This window comes from Octopus bimaculoides, chromosome 12, assembly GCF_001194135.2.
Source record: "Octopus bimaculoides isolate UCB-OBI-ISO-001 chromosome 12, ASM119413v2, whole genome shotgun sequence".
Taxonomy (NCBI): Eukaryota; Metazoa; Mollusca; class Cephalopoda; order Octopoda; family Octopodidae; genus Octopus; species Octopus bimaculoides.
This window is the reverse complement of record NC_068992.1, coordinates 9,883,036-9,903,528: the sequence shown is the minus strand read 5'-3', so window position 1 is coordinate 9,903,528 and position 20,493 is coordinate 9,883,036. Positions and strand designations below refer to the sequence as shown.

Genomic DNA, 20,493 nt, shown 5'->3' with positions numbered 1-20,493 from the left:
CACACACACACACACACACACACACACACACACACACACACACACACACACACACACACTCTGTATATATGTTTGGCCATGATTTTATTTTACTGGTTTCAGTAATCAGACTGGGTTACTGGCTTCAATTAAATCAACTTTGGTATTTGTTTAATCAGCCAAGAAAAGCTGAAGTGGACCTGGTTCAGATTTGAACTTGGACTGTGTAATCGGGGCCATCTTAAGGTATGGGAACCCTTCCCCATGGCCTGGCATGTTTTTGTGGAAGATTAGAAACAAAGGACACAGCTCATATGGCTATGATGGTCATTTACAACCGAAATACAATATGAAGGCAACGAAACACGGACACATTGGTGCATGAACATATCATTATCAACATTGCTTTAACATCCAGTATTCTATGCTCGCTTGGTTGGATAGTGTTTACTGAAGTGTATCTTTTCCATCAGTGACATCCTGATTCCTGAAGTGTATATTTCCCATCGGTGACATCCTGATTCTCATGAAAACCTTGCATTGCAATCTAGAATTCCTCATACTTTTGATCCTCTTACTTTCATTTCTCTTCTAGCAATCTAATATTTTTTATTCTCTACCCCCCCCCCTATTCGGCCACTTTATTACTCTACTCTGGCTGAAACTGTGCACCCTCTACAGATTTAATCTACAGCTCAAAGTAGATTATTCTCTCATTACAACACACAGTTGTCTCACCTCTGCCTTCCCATCCTGGCATTTCTTTGACTGTACATCTTCCCAAGGGATTTTTCAGTCTTTATACAGGTCCTTCTTCAGAGTCTCCTCTGTCTCTGTCAAGCTCTTCCTCTGATATCACAGTAATCACTACTCTTTTAAAACAGATGTTTCACATTTGGAAAAATGATTTGGAAGGAAATCATTTTTATTCCACTCGAGGATCCTATTGCTTTACTAATGAATGTTTTAACGTGACCATCCACTCTGTTTGGTTTAGTTTTGGCTGATGTGGTTGCTCTTTACAGTTGTTGATCTTTTACTTCATTGATTTCTTAGCTGCTGTTTAAACAGCTGACATTGTATTGACTTGGCCTAAATTAAACCAGTGTTTAAATGGACAGATTTCAAAAAAAAAAAAAAAAAAAAAAAAAAAAAAAAAAAAAAAAATTAAGTTTTTCTTTCCATTTTTTTTTATACTTCAATGTTTTACATCAAATTTTCCTGTCTCATAGGCAGGATATTCTAGCTATTTTATTTTTAACAATTGTTTTCATTGTTCAGTGATCTTTCCCTTATAAACCACTCAACTGTGAATAATGAAACCCCTATGTGGTTGCTGGACCTCCTAGAAATAACCCAGATGAGTGAGTGCAGCACTGTGCACCATGTCTTTGAACAGTATCCAATCCTCTTCTGCTCCCTTTATCCCAACATCAAGTTGTTGTTTGGGTTCTCGCTCAGGTTCTGTTTCATGTTTGTGCCATTCCAGTTTGTTGAGGTTGAGTCACTTGCTTGCTGGCTTCCCTTGCAGTCGCCACTTGGGCTGAATGTGCCTGTTGAGTTTTGCAAGGATGTGTCTATGATCTTTCCAGCCTTCTGCATCACACATCCCGCCTGTCCCATCTCTTGACCATGACAGTCAATTAGATGTCAATGTTTGCTGCATGGATGTGGCCAGGATGTCTCTTTGTAGTTGGGCCAGGTCAAGTGCTGCACAGGTCTTCAACTGTAGATGACCGTTGCTGTTGTTTTTGCCGACTCTGTTTCTCTCAATAACTCCGTCCCATATCTGGTAGTCTGTACCAGCTGTGGTGTTGAAGTTGCTAAGAACAACGAGCTTGTCCTCTTTCGGCACAGCTGCTGTGAGGGCTTCCAAATCATAAAACTTGCCTTTGACTTCCTCAGGATTAGTCATGGGGGTGAGAAGTAGGCTTTTCATGTGACACCTTGGGTTTAGGATCTCAGTTCTGTTGTGGTAGGCAGGTCTCCTCGAGTACAGGAAGGAATAATTTAGCAAAAGCCTTAGCGCAGGGTTTAAAAGGGTAGACACACAAAGCATGAGTGAATCAAGGAGGTGCATATGTGTGACCTTGGAGAAAAGTAGAATGCAACCTTACAACCTGCCAAAAATAGAAGCTGTAGTAGTAGTAGCAGCAGCAGCAGCAGCTGCAACAGAGTCACATAGTAAAACTATATGGCATGGCACTGTAGCAATCCGTATATTTCTATTTCATAATATTTTAAATATGGTGTAGCATGTATCAATCAGTATTCTCCTTGAAATGCTACTTACTGCATAACAAGTCTCACCTTTTGTACGTGCTTTTAGACTGAAATGAGTGGCATTTTGTGTTAAGAGTTCTTGCATTCCACATGACTAAAGAGCCATGTTCTTTTTTACAAAGAAAATATTATTACATTACTAATGGAAAAAGAAACCACTTGACTTGTGATTTTCTCCTTCATGAAGTGCTTTTCAATATTTCCTGATTTGGTGCATCTTGGAAATTTTCTTCTGTTTGTTTATTATTTTTGTTGAGTTGTGAGTTACAGAAACTGCATAACATCAGATGAAATGCTTTTGCAGCATATTTGTTATGTCTCACTATGTTCTGAGTTCAAATTCTATTAATATCGTTTTGCTTTCCTGAGTTTATAAAATAATTATCAATCCTGGGGATGATTTAATCAATTACACACACCCTGCTCCCAGATTGTGGTTTTGTCCGAAAATTGTTGTTTTAGAACAAGATGACAGAAACAGCAGAGCACCAGTGAAAATGTTTTGCAGTATTTTGTTGTATTCTTTTACATTCTGAATTCAGATTTGACATTATGTCATATTTGCTTTTCATCCTCTTGGCTCAATGTTTTCTTTCCCTGCAACTATCAAATCACAGCCATTTAACTGTTAAGTATTTGAACCAGCCATATCGACCTCAAATATTCGACCTGTTTTATGTTCAAACTGTCCAGATTCAGCCTTTCACACTTACCCTACAATATCATCCTGAAAATAAACAATCATACCATCAAAATCTCAAAATTATGAGATAATGCATGATTAATTGAAAATAATCTGAATATAACAAGCATTACATTTGACAGAATAATGCTAGAGGTTAAAGCTGGTCTCAGAGATCCTGTGAAGGTAATAGGCTTGACCATTCCTTTAGACAACACAAAGACAAATATATAGATGTTCACATTTATCTTGTTGAGTAATTCTCTGTTTCTGATTTCTCAATAGCACAACTAATTTATCAGCCGTGCTTTAGCCTGAACCATGGTTGAAACATCTCTGAAAAGGAGTTTACATAAATAAATTTAATTTATTCAGTATAATTTTTATATAATCTTTTCGTTTTTTTTTTCTTTCTATTTTTGCAGAGTTTTATATGAAGGGAAGGAGAAACTGATGTCAGGTTGTGAAATTGTTCATACGACTGCACATGGTCATTCAGCCAATGTTAATAATAGCAATAGTAGCCGTATTTATATCACATACCGAAGAGCTTCTGATATGGCTTCCAGTGATACTTTAGCTGTTGTTGATATTTGTATCATACTTACCAATAAGGTACAGTTGTACTTTGTTTTCTTTTTCTTTTTTTTTTTTTTTCATTTTTACATTTATTCGCCATGATAGTAAATGTTGGGTCTACAAGCATACTCATTCATTATACCGATTCTCTCTCTCCCTCCGCCTCTCTCCACCCACCACACCTCTTGCTCATTCATATGCATTTACACACTTACTTATACATACCCACAACCTCATTCATTCATAAGCACATTCACTCATATATTCTTGTGCATGCATGTTTATTTGTTTATGCAAACACTCACACACACGCTAACTTATTTGAAGCTAAAACTTCACTCCGTGAACTTAACATATTGAAGGTGATTGATGTGTAGTTGAAATTCTTTTAACGAGTGCAAAAGTCGTTTGCTTGCCTGCCATTATAGCATGGGTCAGTTGTCAGCTACTCATGGCAGTTTGACAAAAATTACCACCATAATTAGATTGTTTTAATCAATTTAAAAATTACACAAGCCACAAAATTATCACAACAGAAAGTAATAACACTGCCACAACGAAGTAGTTTAACAACAGAATGAAAAAGCCCTGCAAATTTATAATCAGACCCACATAGAATGTTAATCCTCCATGTATAAAAACCTTTTAGAATTTCATTATAAATTCACCACCAACTATGAAATCAACAACTAGGCCAACAACAGAATCACTACAGGAACACTTTATTTGATAGAAACAGAAGGTGGCACTCTGGCAGAAATGCTTAGCGGTATTTCATCTGCTGCTACATTCTGAGTTCAAATTCCGCTGAGGTCAACTTTGCTTTTCATGCTTTCGGGGTTGATTAAATAAGTACCAATTACACACTGGGGTCGATATCATCATCATCATCGTTGTTTAACGTCTGCTTTCCATGCTAGCATGGGTTGGACGATTTGACTGAGGACTGGTGAAACCAGATGGCTACACCAGGCTCCAATCTGATTTGGCAGAGTTTCTACAGCTGGATGCCCTTCCTAATGCCAGCCCCTTGTGGGCAGTAAAGAAATAAGAAGCAGAAGTTAATTGTCCCTTAAAGCAGCAGCCCCCATTCATTTTTTTGCACCACTAACCTGTTTCATGCAAGACAATTTTTCCAGTGACCAGGGATCACATGCATAGCAAAACACAATAAAATGCATAATATATAATTTAGTTATTACATATATTGTACATATGTGATGCAGAAACCCTCTGCAGACTGTGATAAATAAAATAAAAATAAATTTTTAAACTCATTCATTTGTGAGGTCCGGTGTTTGGAAACCCCTGCCTTCAAAGATGCCTTTACCATCTTAAAAGAGAAACGAACACATAAGATAGTGTACTCTTGGATACTCTTTAAAAGGGCAGTCACAGCTGGAAAACCATCTATATAGGTCTACTCGATTGAGGTTTACTTGCGGCTAAACAACCAGCCTCAATATGATGCATACTGGGAAACCTTTTTTGTTTGTTGATGAATTCTGAGTAAAAAGTGGAAAGAATAAGCATTTCATTATCAGCATAATTAGTTACCATGGATCTGGGGTGCATGAGTTAATGGGTTTATACATTCTAACCATTCTGCTCAGATTTAGGACTGTGGACAAGTGGATGGGTCAGCAGTATTCTGTCTCATAAATAGCTAATTCTTAGTCAAGTTTACAAAGAACCTGTTAGAAACATTTAAGGAATTTAACCTAAATACCACCATTAAAACAGATTTAAGTACCATTAACTTTTTAAACATAACAGTTGTTTTTATAGAAAGCCAAATAAATACTTATGTATTGATATTTATAACTCTTATTTACAATCATTAAAAGAAGACATCTAGTCAGTAACATTAGCAAGAGGTTTGTCTCATATAATCTGACGAAAAAGATATCTATATGGGTTGAATGGTATTACAATGATGGACTGAGAAAAGTCAGATTTAAAGAGAAACTGGAATACACACACACACGTATCATCATCAGTTTAACATCCACTTTTCCATGCTCAACTGTTTCCAGGCAAAGGTAATATTTCCCCATGATCAGACACAGAAGATTGCAAATGAAAGACACTGCTTATATGGCAGTGACACTCATTTACAGATGTCACCATCATATAAGATGGTTACACACACACATACCTACATATGTCATCATCATCATCCTTTAATGTTTGTTTTCCAGTCACTTGCCCAAGCTGTCATGCAGTGGGGCTGAACCCAAAACCATGTGTTTGGAAAGCAAGCTTCCTACAACACAGCTTTGCTTGCACCTATGTTATACCTGTCTGTGCATGTGATGCAAAAATAATGCATGCTTGTATGTTCAATAACAAAATCCCCAACAACAAAAGTACAAAGGTACAAGAATCAGTTCCATTTACCTTTTAGCACCATTCTAACATCTAGCATAGCTAGAACTTTCTTAGCATTGATCAGAAACACCTTCACACTAACTATACCTATGTTAACTGTTTGACAAGATCACAAAGAAGTTAGGTATAGGTGTATAGAAAACAACAATATCAACAGTGCATCAAGGATCAAGTCAAACCTGCTACTAGAATGTGGCGACTGTAGCACATTATTTTCTCTATTGAGTGGAAAATGCCTCTCCAGGCACAGTTTATCTGAATGAGCACTCTGTCTGAAATGACAAGAATTCTACCACACTATGGAAGTACATTTGGTGCTTGAAAGAGCAAAATTGAGGATTTTCACCAAGCTCCCCTTTTCTTGTGCATGACATCAGGGATAGGCAAGTCTTCAACTTTTGTACTCATTAAAAATTTGAACACCACCCCAGTTCTTTGAAGAACATACAAGAACAAAATGTTCTGGGTCATAATGCACTGAGGACTTTAAGCTTTGAATAATGAATTGGCTTTATTTTATAAATCACATTTCTTCTGTCTTTCTCCTGTTTGTGTAAGGATGTCTATTCTCTCACACACATACAGAATCATTTTTACATTCACTTTTCAAAGCTTACATTATTTGAACAGGACTTTAAAACAATGTCTTATGGCCAGATACCCTTCCTGACACCAAGCCATTAGTTACTTTTTATGACATACAAGGATATTGTGTATTTCAAAACTTCAGGGATGTATACAGATTTATGTATGTGTACACACACACACACACCCACACTTGTGTAAATATGGCATATAGAGATGTATCCTGTAAGGTGATATGTACATGTTAAAATAACTATTGCAAGATGAAGAGAGTTGGTGGAGTAATTCCATTTAAGGTTTTGTTATTTTATAAAATGACTGTTAAAAGTATGGCGAATGGATAGAAGTATTGATATCATGAAGTTATGATAGTTAAACTAGCAGGTAAAGAAAAATTATCTTGTCATAGTCCATGGCTTTATTATGTTACTACTTCCTTGATAAACAAGAAGTAGAGATTTACAAATACTTACAGGTTGAAATCAATGTTATTTTGCTATGAATGCAAATCTTTGTGCGTGTGTGTGTGTATACGCACGCACATATACATTCAAATAGATGCATGCTCACACACAACAAATTTTCATGCACACACACTCACAGACTTACACATGCATGTGCATATAAGCACACTCAATATGCACACAAGAACCACTTTACTGTTAGATCCTGAATTGTTAAAAATAAACTGATCTTGACGTTATTGTGTACCTAGCATTGATAATTAAGAGCTGGGATGGTTTAAGATGATAGGGCAACAGATAAACAAGAGGTTGAAGGTTCAACCTTGGTAGAAGGTTCATGTCATTTCATGTCATTATGAGGGCGTATTCCATCTAACTGCTAAGGACAAACAACAGAGTAAGAACAGGTCACGAGTATAAATAAATGCTTTATTAGTTTGCATTGCTGAGTCTAGTCCTTCTTATGGATGTTACCAGAAGATTTACTGGTCTCCCTGGAAGGTGAGCTAGTCTCACTTGGCAGTCAGTAGAGCTAATCATTCTTTGATACCAGAGATCATAAAGCATCAAAGTTGCAGATCAGTAGAAATCCTTGGAACATTGGATGACAGAATATCTTACAGAATTTATTCCTGTTCCTTGGGTCCTGAGTCTGTTTCACCTTTCATTTCATTGTTTGCTTTCAAGCAGAGGACCAATAGAACTGTGCGAGCAGTGACTGATGCTTTATTGACCCTTCCAGGGGCCAACTGTTGGTTGAATTCATACTGCACATCTCAGCAAATGTTGACCAAATATTTAGATCTCATCCTGCTTTTCTCCATTGTTATAAACTTCATTATTTTTCTCCATTTATAAAGCCAGTTAAAAACAAAATTGTAGACATAACATGCTGTGTTTAGTCAGTATTTAAACATTTTGATATAATGTTAAATGCTGTCTTTCTAGTGAGACATCTGTTTTAATGTATGTATGTGTATAATAGTGTGTGTGTATATATATAGTGTTAAACACTTTTGGTATGCAAGTTAGGGACTCTTTCATAGAGTAATTGGTGCATTTGCTGAGTATATAAACAGTTTGGCTGCTTGTTTCTCTGGAGGCTGTCAGAATGATGTAGACGCCTCTGATGAGAACCCAATAAGGTTCGATTAAGGTTGTTCATCATTTTTTCAGTCTGCAGAGAAATGGCTAAAATTTGCCCTGTATAATGTCATCATCATCATTTAATGTCCATGTGCCATGCTGGCCTGGGTTGGATAGTTTGACAGGATGTGTCCAAGGACTGCATCAAGCCCCAATGTCTACTTTGGCAGGGTTTTTGTGACTGAATGTCTTCCAAATGCCAACCACTTTACAAAGTGAACTGGGTCCTTTTTTGTTTTTTTAATTCTTATTCATGCTACCTTCACTATTTAGGTTGCCATATATGTGTATATGTAATGCATGTATATATATATATATATATACACTTACATTGTTACTATACTTTTATTGATTACAGAATGAAAGTGCTCCCCATGCCTATTGCCAAATAAATAAGAACTTGAACAAAGGAATGGTAAGATACAATTTTATTTTCTCTTCAAAATGCATGAAATTTGATATTATTGATCTCCACTTTTCTAGCTTGTTTATGTCTCATTAAAGTTGGTACTCCAGAAAAAAGAAAACGTTCTCATATGTATTTTAGATGATCAGACATGATAGCTAAGACTGTTGCCAGACATGGTAGCAACACACTTTCTTTTGGATATTTGTTTTTTGCTGATCACATGCAGAAAAAGAGCAAAACACAACTAACTTGTACTTTTTATGCAAAAGCTTTTTGGGTTAATATTGCACAAATCTTTCTTCCAATTGTGTTATAAAAAGAGAAGTGTGGTGTAGATTGAACATATTCTTTCTTATCAAAGCAGTTTGTCTTTTGATTTATGGCTCAGATAAATCTTGATATTTTTTGTTTTTGTTTAGCCTCAGATAACCCCCAACTGCCTAGAACTATGATCAAAAGCATTCCAGCTATAACTAGTCTGTCTTTTCTTTTTTCATACATAGTGTATCTAAGACTACATTATACAATGTTTTTTTTTAAGATTGTAGGGTGTGATTTGGTTATTTGAAAAAGATATGGCTGCTGTTTCTAGCAATTCAAGCAATCCCATTGACTCCTTCATTGACTTGTCATAATATTTCTATATTGTTAGATCTACTAATTACTTGTTAAAAGTAAAATAGCAATCAAGCATTTCTATATTAAGTTAAATGTTAGCCATTATTATTATTTCATGTCAAGAAATAAAATAAACAGAACATTCTGTAGAGCATCTAATAACACCAATCAGAATCGTCTAGTTCTGGTGAAAAATACACTGGTGTCTAGCAGGTTTCTGTTATTTGCAAAACTTGTATTCCGATGCCTTTGTTTCAATTAATTTTGAAAATAATGGAAAATTTTGTAAAGAAAATGCTTTGCCATTATGAAGCTGGTATTTTGAATGTGAATTGGAATTTTGATGGTTTTAATTTAAATCACATTAAAATAGAAAGTTTGCATCAGAGAGCCAGATGCGATCTCAGGCAGGTTGGTATTAAAAAGGTTAAAGCACTGGTTAGAATGGTTGTACCAGACGAACTGCTGCACTGCAGTTTTCTGTGTCTTTTAGCCATTTGGGTTTCAATACACAAACAATGTAATCATTTTCAACCAGCTTCCTGAGAAATTTCTATCAAATTATATTTTTCTTAATGTTTAAAACTCATCGACTGCGGTTGCTTATAACAATGACAAACTGTATCATCTCTAATTTCTAATTTCCAACGTGTTTGACTGGACCAGTGAAACTTCTTGATTCCGGATACTGTGGTGGTGGTCATGCTGGTCACTCTTTGGCTGCTGATCCAGTAATGTGTATCAAGTCATTTAGCTGTAACTTCACTCTCTGAAACATTGATACAGTTCCTTCATCCTTACATTCCTTCTTCTCAAAAATATCACTCTATTCACATTAACCATTTTTAAAAACATATTTGGCATCAAACCAATCTTTTTTCTTTTTTTTTATCATCTCTGTTTCAATAAACCAATAGAATACAAATTACATTTATTCTCTTTAATATGTTCTATTGACATTTCTTTTTACTCTTTTTATTCCACTACCTTATTCATAGTCTAGAAAAATAGATTAGTCAATAAATACCACTAGACCTTGTTAGATATAGTTTTGTTGGAATTTTTCTGTTTTTTTTTTAAATTCTTTTAAAACAAAATGCACCAACAATATGTTGCTTAATGGATTAAAAGTAGGTTGGCTTTCTTTTTTTTTTTTTTTTGCTTTGCTTTAGATTAGTTTCTCTTTTATTGCATTTAATACATTCAGAACAAAAAAGGCATTTTTTTTTTACCTTAGATTTCAAATAAGTTCAAGTAATAGTCTATTCTCAGAGTTTATAGAAAGTGCTTTCTCAAAATAATAACAATAAAAATAGTAATAAGCTACCAAAGACAACGTTGCTTGGAATTGCAGTAATCCTCTATGGAATTCTCAAAATCTGAATGAAGAGTATTTCCTCAGACCACTAGTTGCAGACAGCTGACACTTTGTTACATTCTCCAGCAAAGCTGCTGTGTTAAACAAATGACAATGATGATGGTAATTTAGGCACCAGGCCATCAGTTTTGGAGGGGAAAGGGTCAGTTGAGGCCATTGGCTCCAGTACTTAACTAATACTTTTTGTTGACCTTGTAGGATGACCTCAGCAGAATTTGAACTCAGAACATAAAGAATCAAAACAAACGCTGCAAGGATTTTTTCCCAATGCTCTACTGATTCTTCCAGTGCATTACTCTTGTAATAATAATTTTGAAAGTGTTGCTTCAACTTCAGTGACTGATACCATTAATATAATAAAAGAATGTTGTAAACTAGTATACGAACCAAAGATTGCCAAGTTTTGGAGGGTGCAAAGGTAATGACCTCCTGCTAACATCATTAAAAAATAGAAAAAAAAACGCTCTGACATTCTTCAAGTTATGAAACTGGGAGTTAAACTCCATAACTGAAAATTCACCAAGGACTTAGGAGAGATGTATGTAATGTAGTTGTTATTGTCAAACGGACCAACAGATTTTTGTTGTCACAATCCTTAGGAACATTGATTAAATACAAAGCCGAAAATTTCATCAGCTATCTCAGCCGTCAATTATGTGCTGAATAACACATCCAGTTTTTTTAAATGGTTCTGTATCAAGTAGCCTTTTCCTTTATGTTGCTCTGAAACTAACACACGCCTTCATTATATTATCAAACCTCAACATTGTATGTAAGCTTTAGCTAGAAAACAATAAATATACATGGCTATTGTTCTACACACTACCATATCCTGTACTTAGACAAATGGTGTATTATGAAGGCTCTCTGAAGTATTTTTCTAAAGTGCTTCTATTGAAACACATGCTACTTCTGTTGTTGTCATTACTGTTGCTGCCAGCTCTGAATTTGGAAAGATTCTGTTTAGAATACAAATATTTTGTGCTTTTGACAATTGTGTAGCTGAAGATTATAGTTTGTCCTCACTATATCACCGGTTCTTCTCTTTATGTAATTAAATATTGCTGAACATTCTGTTGAGAATGTAACGGGTTTGTCAATCTACTTCTATAAAGTATAAATGTATGTTTAGTTTCTAAACTAATGCACAAGATCGGTTGTCCAAAAACAGATTTATGTGCTTTGGTCATACTCTGTGTGTGTGTGTGTGTGTGTGTGTGTGTGTGTGTGTGTGCATGCATGCATGCGTGTGTGTGTTTGTGTGCATGCAAGGCACATACGTGTATCAGTGAGTGTATGAGACATACTTTTTGCTCCAGTTTGCCTAACTAAAAACCCTAATTCATTTTTATTTCATGTTTGTGTAACTTGTAGTAGGAAATTTATCCAACTGAAAACAAAATCAATTTATATTTGTTCCAATACTAAAACCATCTAAACATGAAAAGGAATTACAAAGTCTTACATAATTCCATATTTTGCTTTTTGTTTTGTATCAAATATTACAGTAATTTGTATTTTTAAAAGTTTAATTATTAGACCATGTTCAATGTTTATATATATTTTTTTTTCATACAGACTTTATTATTTGTTTTTTCCTGTTTATTTTAGATGGGCTCAGATGTTTATCTGTGTTACAAGAAGGCTATGACTAAAACAGATGTTCTTGCATATAAACCTGGTTAGTGAATCAGTTGAAACTTTATCATACATTTCTATATTTTATGCTTCATTTCTGATTCATAGGAACTCTTTACCAATTAAATTCCAATTCAATATAACTTATACTTTTTTTTTGTCAATGATAATAACAACGCATGCATGGGTTCAATTCCACTTCTTTATTGTTGGTCAATTGGTTAAATATCCAACCAGCTAACTAATGGATCGTTTGTTTATTTAATATGTTGGCTTTAGGAAGGGCATCCAGCTGTAGAAACTCTACCAAATTAGATTGGAGCCTGGTGTCGCCTCCTGGTCCACCAGTCCTCAGTCAAATCGTCCAACCCATGCTAGCATGGAAAGTGGACGTTAATCGACGATGATGATGATGATGTTAAACAATCGATCAGTTGTTTGTTTATTCGTCAAAATTCTTCCGTTGCTGTCTATGACCTTTTCAGTGACTCCCTGCCACTCACTCCAAGTTCTACTTTGTGTCTATCTGAGAATTGGTCTTATGTTTGTGTATACACATTTCTTAAAATCTGTTGTTGTTTTTTTCTACAATCTAAACTCACATTTATCATGTATTAGATCCTAGATATGACGCCAGATCATGACTTTTGAGAGATGACGTACAGTTAATTAAATTGACTCTCAATATGTTACTGGATACTTATTTTACCTGCACATACACAGAAAGAGGAAAGGTAGACTTGACCCTGGCATGAGTTGGACTTGTAATACCACAAGATGATCACTCTACTAATTCTGTCATTCACTGCCATATTAATGATAATAATAATCCTTTCAACTGTGGATACAAGGCCTGAAATTTAAGAGAATGGAGGAAGGGAGTGGGCTTGTTGATTTCATCAACTCCAGTACTTAGTTGGGGCTTATTTTATCAACCCCAAAAGGATGAAAGCCAAACCGACCTCAGCAACATTTGAACTCAGAACATGAGGGAAAATGCCACTAAACATTTTGTCTTACTCAGTAATGATCCCGTCATCTTCCTGTAGTCATCATCTTCTGATTATTATTATTATTATTATTATTACAGTAAAGCGGCATGCCTCACACTATTTCAGTTTTCTCTGTATGTAAACCAAATCCAGCTGCCTTTCATTCCTCGAGTGTTTATGAAAACATGTACCATTTCAATAATAGATTCAATTCATTATTTGACTATATGCCTCCCCTGCAAACGTTTTTACCTTTTACCAATGTTAGAAACCAATAACAACAACAACAGTAATAATAATAATAATAATAATAATAATAATAATCCTTGCTGGTATGCAGTTGAATGAATAATGCTTTAATGTTTTTAATGTTTAATCTGACAATTAACTGCTGCATTTTAAAATGCATAAAATGGGACTGGTGAATTTAAAGATCTTCAATCTGCACCTTGTCTGTCCACAGTTTAATCACTTGGTTATCAGCTCTCTAGTTTCCAAAAAGCTATGGCTTTTTATGTTGTTAGTTAGGGATTTGCAAAAGTAAGATAAGTTTTTATCAGACCATTAAACTTTGGTTTTATAGTGAAACAGCTTAAGAAGACATTTCAAGCAGATTGTGTTATCTTTAGAGAAGATTAGTTGAGACAATTTCCACCTCCCTTGCAAATATCTTCTGTATTGGCCAGAAATATTAAAAAAAAAATCTGGTTTTTTACTGTAGAAGTCCTGACTGCAGTTAGGGAAGATTAAATGGAATAAACAGTTTGTTTGCTAGGAATACAGCACAAGTGAATTAAGAAACCCAAATCTCATTCTTGCTCAGTGTATCCATAAATGCAATGTGTTGCTGTAAACATAAAAAAACAAAGACAAATGTCCTTTCCCTCAAAAGCTTTGCTAAAGGAAAGTCTCTACCCTCATATGTCAGTGGTTTCTGACCTTATCTTTACAATCTTTACCAACTGTTTTTTGTTGACTTGGAACACCATTAGTTTCCTCAAACCCTACTGGTTTATATTTATTATTTCGAAATGTAACTACCAGTGGATTGGATTATTTCATGCGGTCTGAGGAGGCACAGATCGTCATTTTGGTTAAAGTAATTGATGGAGCTGTGAGAAAACAGATGGAAAGCCACTGAGTAACATGTCATGGCAGAGCAATATAGAATAAAGTATGATAGGCCTGGCTACTAACCGATGAGGGAAGCAGGCTGTTTGGAAGATGCTTACAGCTCTGGGAACTAAAAGGAAGACAGCTGCTTGCAAGTTGGGTGAGGCAGTGGGAAGAGTTTCTTGCTGGCTCTGGAACAAGCAGGAAGAGTTGAGCTGGAAGCCAAAAGTAGATGAGCAGTAACTGCTGGCTTCAACTGCTGATTTGCTATGCCAGAAAAAAAGTTGGGCACTGTCTTACAAGTTCTCTTGGCCAAATGTTAGTCATTAGAAAGTGACAATATGTTTTGTATTTAATAGTAGTATTTCATGCTTTATCCATCTCAGAAATCTGAGATAAACATGCACGTAATACTGTAACACTGTGAGCTGCACACTATATATTTTTGTTATTATTATCATCAGTGGAGACTTCTTTTCTCAGTTATATTCAAAGAGTTAATATCAATATTAAAGTGGAATATTTCTGTGGTGTTGAGTTAGAGACTATATTTCACAATGAAACAGTTTGTTTTGTTTTGTATTTTTAATTATATGTTACTTGAAATTGTTACATGATCATCAATTGTATAACTTCCTCTCTTATTTTCAGCTATTCTAGGCCGATTTCCTGAAGCAGATTATGACAATTATCCACTTCCTGAATCAGTACCCCTCTTCTGTTTGCCAATGGGAGCAACAATTGAATGTTGGCCCGCTAAGGCTCAGCATCCTCTTCCAGTATTTTCAACATTCATTCTGACAACATGTGGTGGAGAAAAAGTTGGTATTACACTCATTGAACTCTTATTTATTCCTTTGTTGACTCTTTTTCTGGTTTATCTTTGGATTCCAGGTACCGCTGTCATGGGTTTTAGCTTATCATATCAACCCCAGAAATTATTTTAAATTCAGTGCTTTTCATTGATGTCTATTTATCAAATCGCTAATGTAGGTCTTTGATTTAAAGGGACACAACTTGACACACCACTTTACACAGGTGAACATAGGCAATCACACAGATACACACAACAGGCATTTACACAATTTCCATTTTGGAAATTCCATTCAAAAGGTATTGGTCGTCCCAAAGCTTTTATAAAAGAAACTTGCCCAAGTTGCTGCACAATGGCATTGAAATTGGTGCTACACAGTTGTGAAATGAAATTCTTAACAACATGGTTACTTGGTTTTTCTTTTGCTAACTTTTTTTTTTAATGTAATTTTACCAAAGAACTATGAAATGTTGTGAATGGTTTCGGATACTTCATATCGTATAAAATAGTAAAGCTGATTAGATAGTCTGATAATTAGAAATAAGATGAGATTATTACTTCAAAAGTGTCAATTTATTGTAGAATGTAGCAGTTATAAGTGTATGTAATGTATGATGTGTGTGTGTGTGTGTGTGTGTGTGTGTATTCAGTTATTTGTTTTACGACTGTTTTTCCATGCTGGCATGAGTTAGAGGAATATATTATTGAGGCTGTATGTTACAGCTACAGGCCCTTCCTGTTAACTCTTACCAGGATTTGCAAGCAAGCCTCTCTTCACACATCTTTGAAGACATGGAGCAAGTGGACAATTTGCTGATAGGAGAAATGGAAACAACACTGCTTGTTGCTGAAACTTTCATAGAGTACAAATGCAAACAGATACACGGGTTTCTTTCAGTGTCCATCCACCAAATTCACTTACAAGGCCTTGGTTGGCCTAGGGCTATATAAAAGACATTTGCCCAAGGTGAAATGAGACTAAACCTAGAACCACATGGTTGGGAAGTGAATTTCTTTAATCACATCACTATGCTGCAGACATGCACACATATATCTCAATTTATATGCAAAATATTTCACTATAAATTTTGATGTTTGTGCATGAGAAAAAACTACAATACTGTTAATAAATGTTTCATGGAAAATGATTCTAAGAGTTACATGTTTGATATTCAGATGGCATAAGATAAACATAATTAGGATTGAATTTACTTGAAATAATCTAGTTAATGAAGTTAAATAGTTGAGATAGGATCTTTGAAACTTCTCTCCTTTAAACTATCTCCCAATTAATATTAATATGTCTTTAAACGGGAATATATTTTAAGCTTAATTTTTTTGTTTTTTATATTTGCTTTCTATTCTATTCTAGGCATATGGAGCAGCAGTGTCATTTTATGAAGAATTCCCCGAAGAAAAGTTAACAGATTTTCAGCTACGGCATTTGGGTCTGAAGAACAAACATATCCGCGAGCAGTATCGCATTCCGAAGACGGTGCATTCAAACAAATGTATTTGTCTTCTTTCACGTTGGCCTTTCTTTGATGCTTTCAAGAAATTCCTATCCTATCTATATAGGATATCAATAACAGGCCCTTATAATGTTCCAATCGAGAGGTGAGTGGAATGAAGACTCTCCTTTTACTGAAATCTGTCTTTTTTAATCATCATCTTTGAAAAGTTCTAAACCATCTTAATGAGATTAACCCACAAACATTTAAACTGAGATTTATACCAGCTAGATCTGGCATGTCACACCTACCTTTTAACATTGTTCCAAAAATAAACCATTACATTGTCAAAATCTCAAAGCTGAGATAATATTACTTGTTTCATTGCTGGATACACTTTCTCTCATATCAGATAAATCTCATCAAATGGAAGATTCAAAGCAGAGTTCAGTGCTTAATAGTATTACCACTGCAGAGGAGGACAAGGTTAAGATGGATCCTCTGTGTGGTGGCTCAACTTGCTAGAAATAACAGCTGAATTTGCATCAAATTACCATCTACCACCTTAGAGAAAAACCAGGTCACACTTGATAATGTCATGCTTATATGTAGAATAGAATGCCTTTCATCATAAGTCTGTGAGATTAGAGCTTATTTAGGACTCAACAACTAAAAAAAGTGGTTTCTTGAATCCACTCTTTCCTCTGCTTAATTGACAACAGTACCATAGAAGAGATTATAAGATTAAGACATAATTATGTTCCTCTCTCTTTCTCTCTCAAAATAATCTTCTCATGTAAATTTTGAAATTGTAAGTTTTCCTATTTGGTATAATCCATTCATATTTTTAGAATACTCCAAATGATATTGGTGATAATGATAAATGTTTTTGTTTTTTTATTTCAGGCATATTTCTCATTTCATGTTTGATGTTCCTTATCCATCTCCACAAAGGCCAAGAATTCTTGTACAGGTAATTCTTCTCAGACTGGTTCTTTTGTCTCTGTTTATATTTTAGTAGATCTTTTTCTTTAATCATAGCACCTTCCTTCTACATGCTACTCTTGATTATTTTTGTTGTCTGTCATATATGGATTAGATTTTTTTAACCCTTTAGCGTTTGAACTGGCCATATCCAGCTGAAATATTCTACCTGTTTTATGTTCAAACTGACCTGATATGGCCTCTCACACCAACCCTACAATGTCATTCAAAAATAAACAATTACATCATCAAATGCTAAAAGGGTTAAATGCAAGGCCAAGTTTTGAAGAGTTGTTCCCTTGAATTAAACAATCAAAGATCTGTTTAATCAGAGCTTGGATCAGAGTGTTCCAGTCATGACTATCCTATCAAACAGTGGATTCAGAACTCTCTTGTACTATGTATTACACTCTTCTTCAAAATAGTGTGGTCTAGTTTGACTGGAATTTGATAAGAAAAGCTACTCAGTCTTTTTGCCAGTATACCTAGTTACTTATTTAAATCATTTCTTATTGATACTTGACTTTGTTTACATTGGAGGTATAGTTCTTAGATGAAATGCTAATTTTTGTGGGGGAGATTTGAATTCATGATGATTAAATACTATTTAATATAATATTAAATAATATTGAATATTCTAATTTGTTATAATATTAAATGCTATTTCTGTTTCAGTTAAACCATGAAGCCCTCTCTCTATCAATGCCAGAAGACTCACCTTTACCTCAAAGGTATGTTTACCATATTCCTCACAATCATGAGATGTTTTTTCTTGACATTATTAAATTTCTCTCATCCTCAACATCAATACCATTTCGACAGTTATTCTATGTTGTATGATGTTTCTTATGACTTTTGTTCCACCTTCGAGTTGTTCAGTTTTAGAAGTTTTAGCATTTTCAGTTCCTCAAACTTTCCATCTTGGTCAACAAAGATGCTAACCAACAATTCTTTAACTACAATAAGGAAAAGTAGGAAGTTAGAAAGAGAAGCTACTCTAAAAGAAAGAAATATCCTAGTGAATAAACAATGGAGATTTCCAAGATTCTACAGACAATTGGATAATGATTTCTGCCAACAACAGGAAGGAATGATCACAAGCTCTTTGCTATCTCTTTTGATCAGTAATATACATGGGACATGGAGAAGATCTTACTTTAATGAATGTCCCTCTCGTCCATATGTTGAGGGTGTGATGATGTGTTTGGATGCAGGTTTGCATGAAGAAGATATTCAAGTACTACTTGGTCACATTAACTTCATTTAAACCACCCACCCACACACATACATTGGTACAGCCAACATGGTACAAGCCCATTGGATGGTTTATATTTGTAACTTTTAAGTGACAGATGCAAATTCATCCAATGGACTTCCACACTGTTTCCATTTCCCCATTTCCGCTCACGTGGTTTGGCTCAACCCAGGGCTGTAGTAAAAGACATTTGTCTAAAATGCTGTGCAGTAGCATTGAACCTGGGGCCGTGTGCTTGTGAAGTGAACTTCTTAACGATTCGTCCATTAGGTATGCACACACACATATAATTGTTACGTAAGCATGCTTCCTTGGATTTGTACGGCAGGAATCTTGACAATTTGTAATATTTGTTTTTCTCAAGGGTGTTCACGATGTGAGTGAAGGGAATTAAGACTATACTTGAATGAAAGTAACATCTTAGTAAATTAAATTTACCAACATACTTTCAATTCCTTTATTCATTAATCGTCAATACACTTGAGAATAACAAATGTAAGAAGTTAGCAACTCTCCTGCCATAGGAATATGTGCCAACATGTGAGTGTGTTGAACGTAGAGATTTTAAGCTTTCCTAATTAATCTTATTGAATTCAAAGTTTAATTAAACTTGCAAATATTTATATATTTAGATCATCATCACCATCATTATACATTTGTCATCACAGTTTGTGTTGGTCCTGATTTAGAGTTTCTACTTTTCTTGATGGGTCAGAGGACAGCATCACATTTCATGTGCTCACATTTCATGTTTAGTATAATTTCTACAGCTAGACACCCTTCCTAACACCAACTACTTAGCAAAACTACATCAATATAAACAAAGGGTTTTATTTTGTGAATATCAAGTACATTTATTAAAGTATATTGCATTTGGTGGGGAGGGAGTAGACTTGCTAATCACCCTTCACTCTGTTGCAAGCATTTGGAACAATTCTAAAGACAATTTCCTTCTTTCTGCGTTCAGTTTCAGAAGCCTTGACAATGGGTCAAGGTCACGACCTTTTAATTTCAGTACAAAAAATTTTTTTTAAAGTCAAGTAACTTACAATTTGTTACAATTACTTCAATAACAGATTGTGGTAATTAAACTTTTTGATTTATTTAATTACTGAAACTCATTTACTTTGATAAATGTTTTTTAGATATCAATTTTTAAATTGTGAAGAAAAAAAATTTTAATTTAAATCACTGTGTTTGACTTTTCATACTTTGTTGCACTCATAATTTGGTTTTAATTTTTTTGTCTTCATTAGTGGAGCCTCATTTATTACACTGCTAAAAGACCTCGGTCCTGAGAATTGTATGACCATTCTATTGCATGTTCTCCTTGAGCAAAAGATCCTCATCCACTCTCTACGTCCAGCAGTCTTGACAGGAGTGGCAGAAGCAGTGACCACGGTATGTAACTAAAAGCAAAAACAAAGAAATAGCTGTTTATATTTTTTTTATCACACCATGTCCAGTGTAACTTGATAGTCTATGAAAGTTTTTTATTTTCTGAATTATTCATGGAAAAATAATCAATGCTGCTTTGTTTTAAATATTTGGTTGAAGTGGCCCGCCCCCCAGCTCACTAAAAGTTGCCAAACTTGGAAACTGTTATTAATCCTACTGGCATCACTTTGCCTTTCATCCTTGGAGGTCTCCCCATTTTGGGGGGGAATTTTCTTGATTGTTTGTGTCTTTGTTATTTCATTCTCTGCACACCTTTCTGGAACCCCCCCCCCCC

The 20,493-nt window shown here is 34.9% G+C and overlaps 1 protein-coding gene across 1 annotated transcript in view; it reads left to right on the top strand.

Annotated features, from left to right (window-relative positions):
* LOC106876754 (DENN domain-containing protein 4C) overlaps positions 1-20,493 on the top strand; it is a 129,521-nt gene that overhangs the window by 76,364 nt on the left and 32,664 nt on the right. Inside the window, exons 4-11 of the mRNA XM_014925442.2 lie at positions 3,370-3,559; positions 8,468-8,524; positions 12,126-12,195; positions 14,909-15,078; positions 16,444-16,688; positions 17,429-17,495; positions 18,182-18,237; positions 20,018-20,162. Coding sequence (XP_014780928.1) covers positions 3,370-3,559; positions 8,468-8,524; positions 12,126-12,195; positions 14,909-15,078; positions 16,444-16,688; positions 17,429-17,495; positions 18,182-18,237; positions 20,018-20,162 — 1,000 coding nt within the window. The remainder of the gene's footprint in view (positions 1-3,369; positions 3,560-8,467; positions 8,525-12,125; positions 12,196-14,908; positions 15,079-16,443; positions 16,689-17,428; positions 17,496-18,181; positions 18,238-20,017; positions 20,163-20,493) is intronic.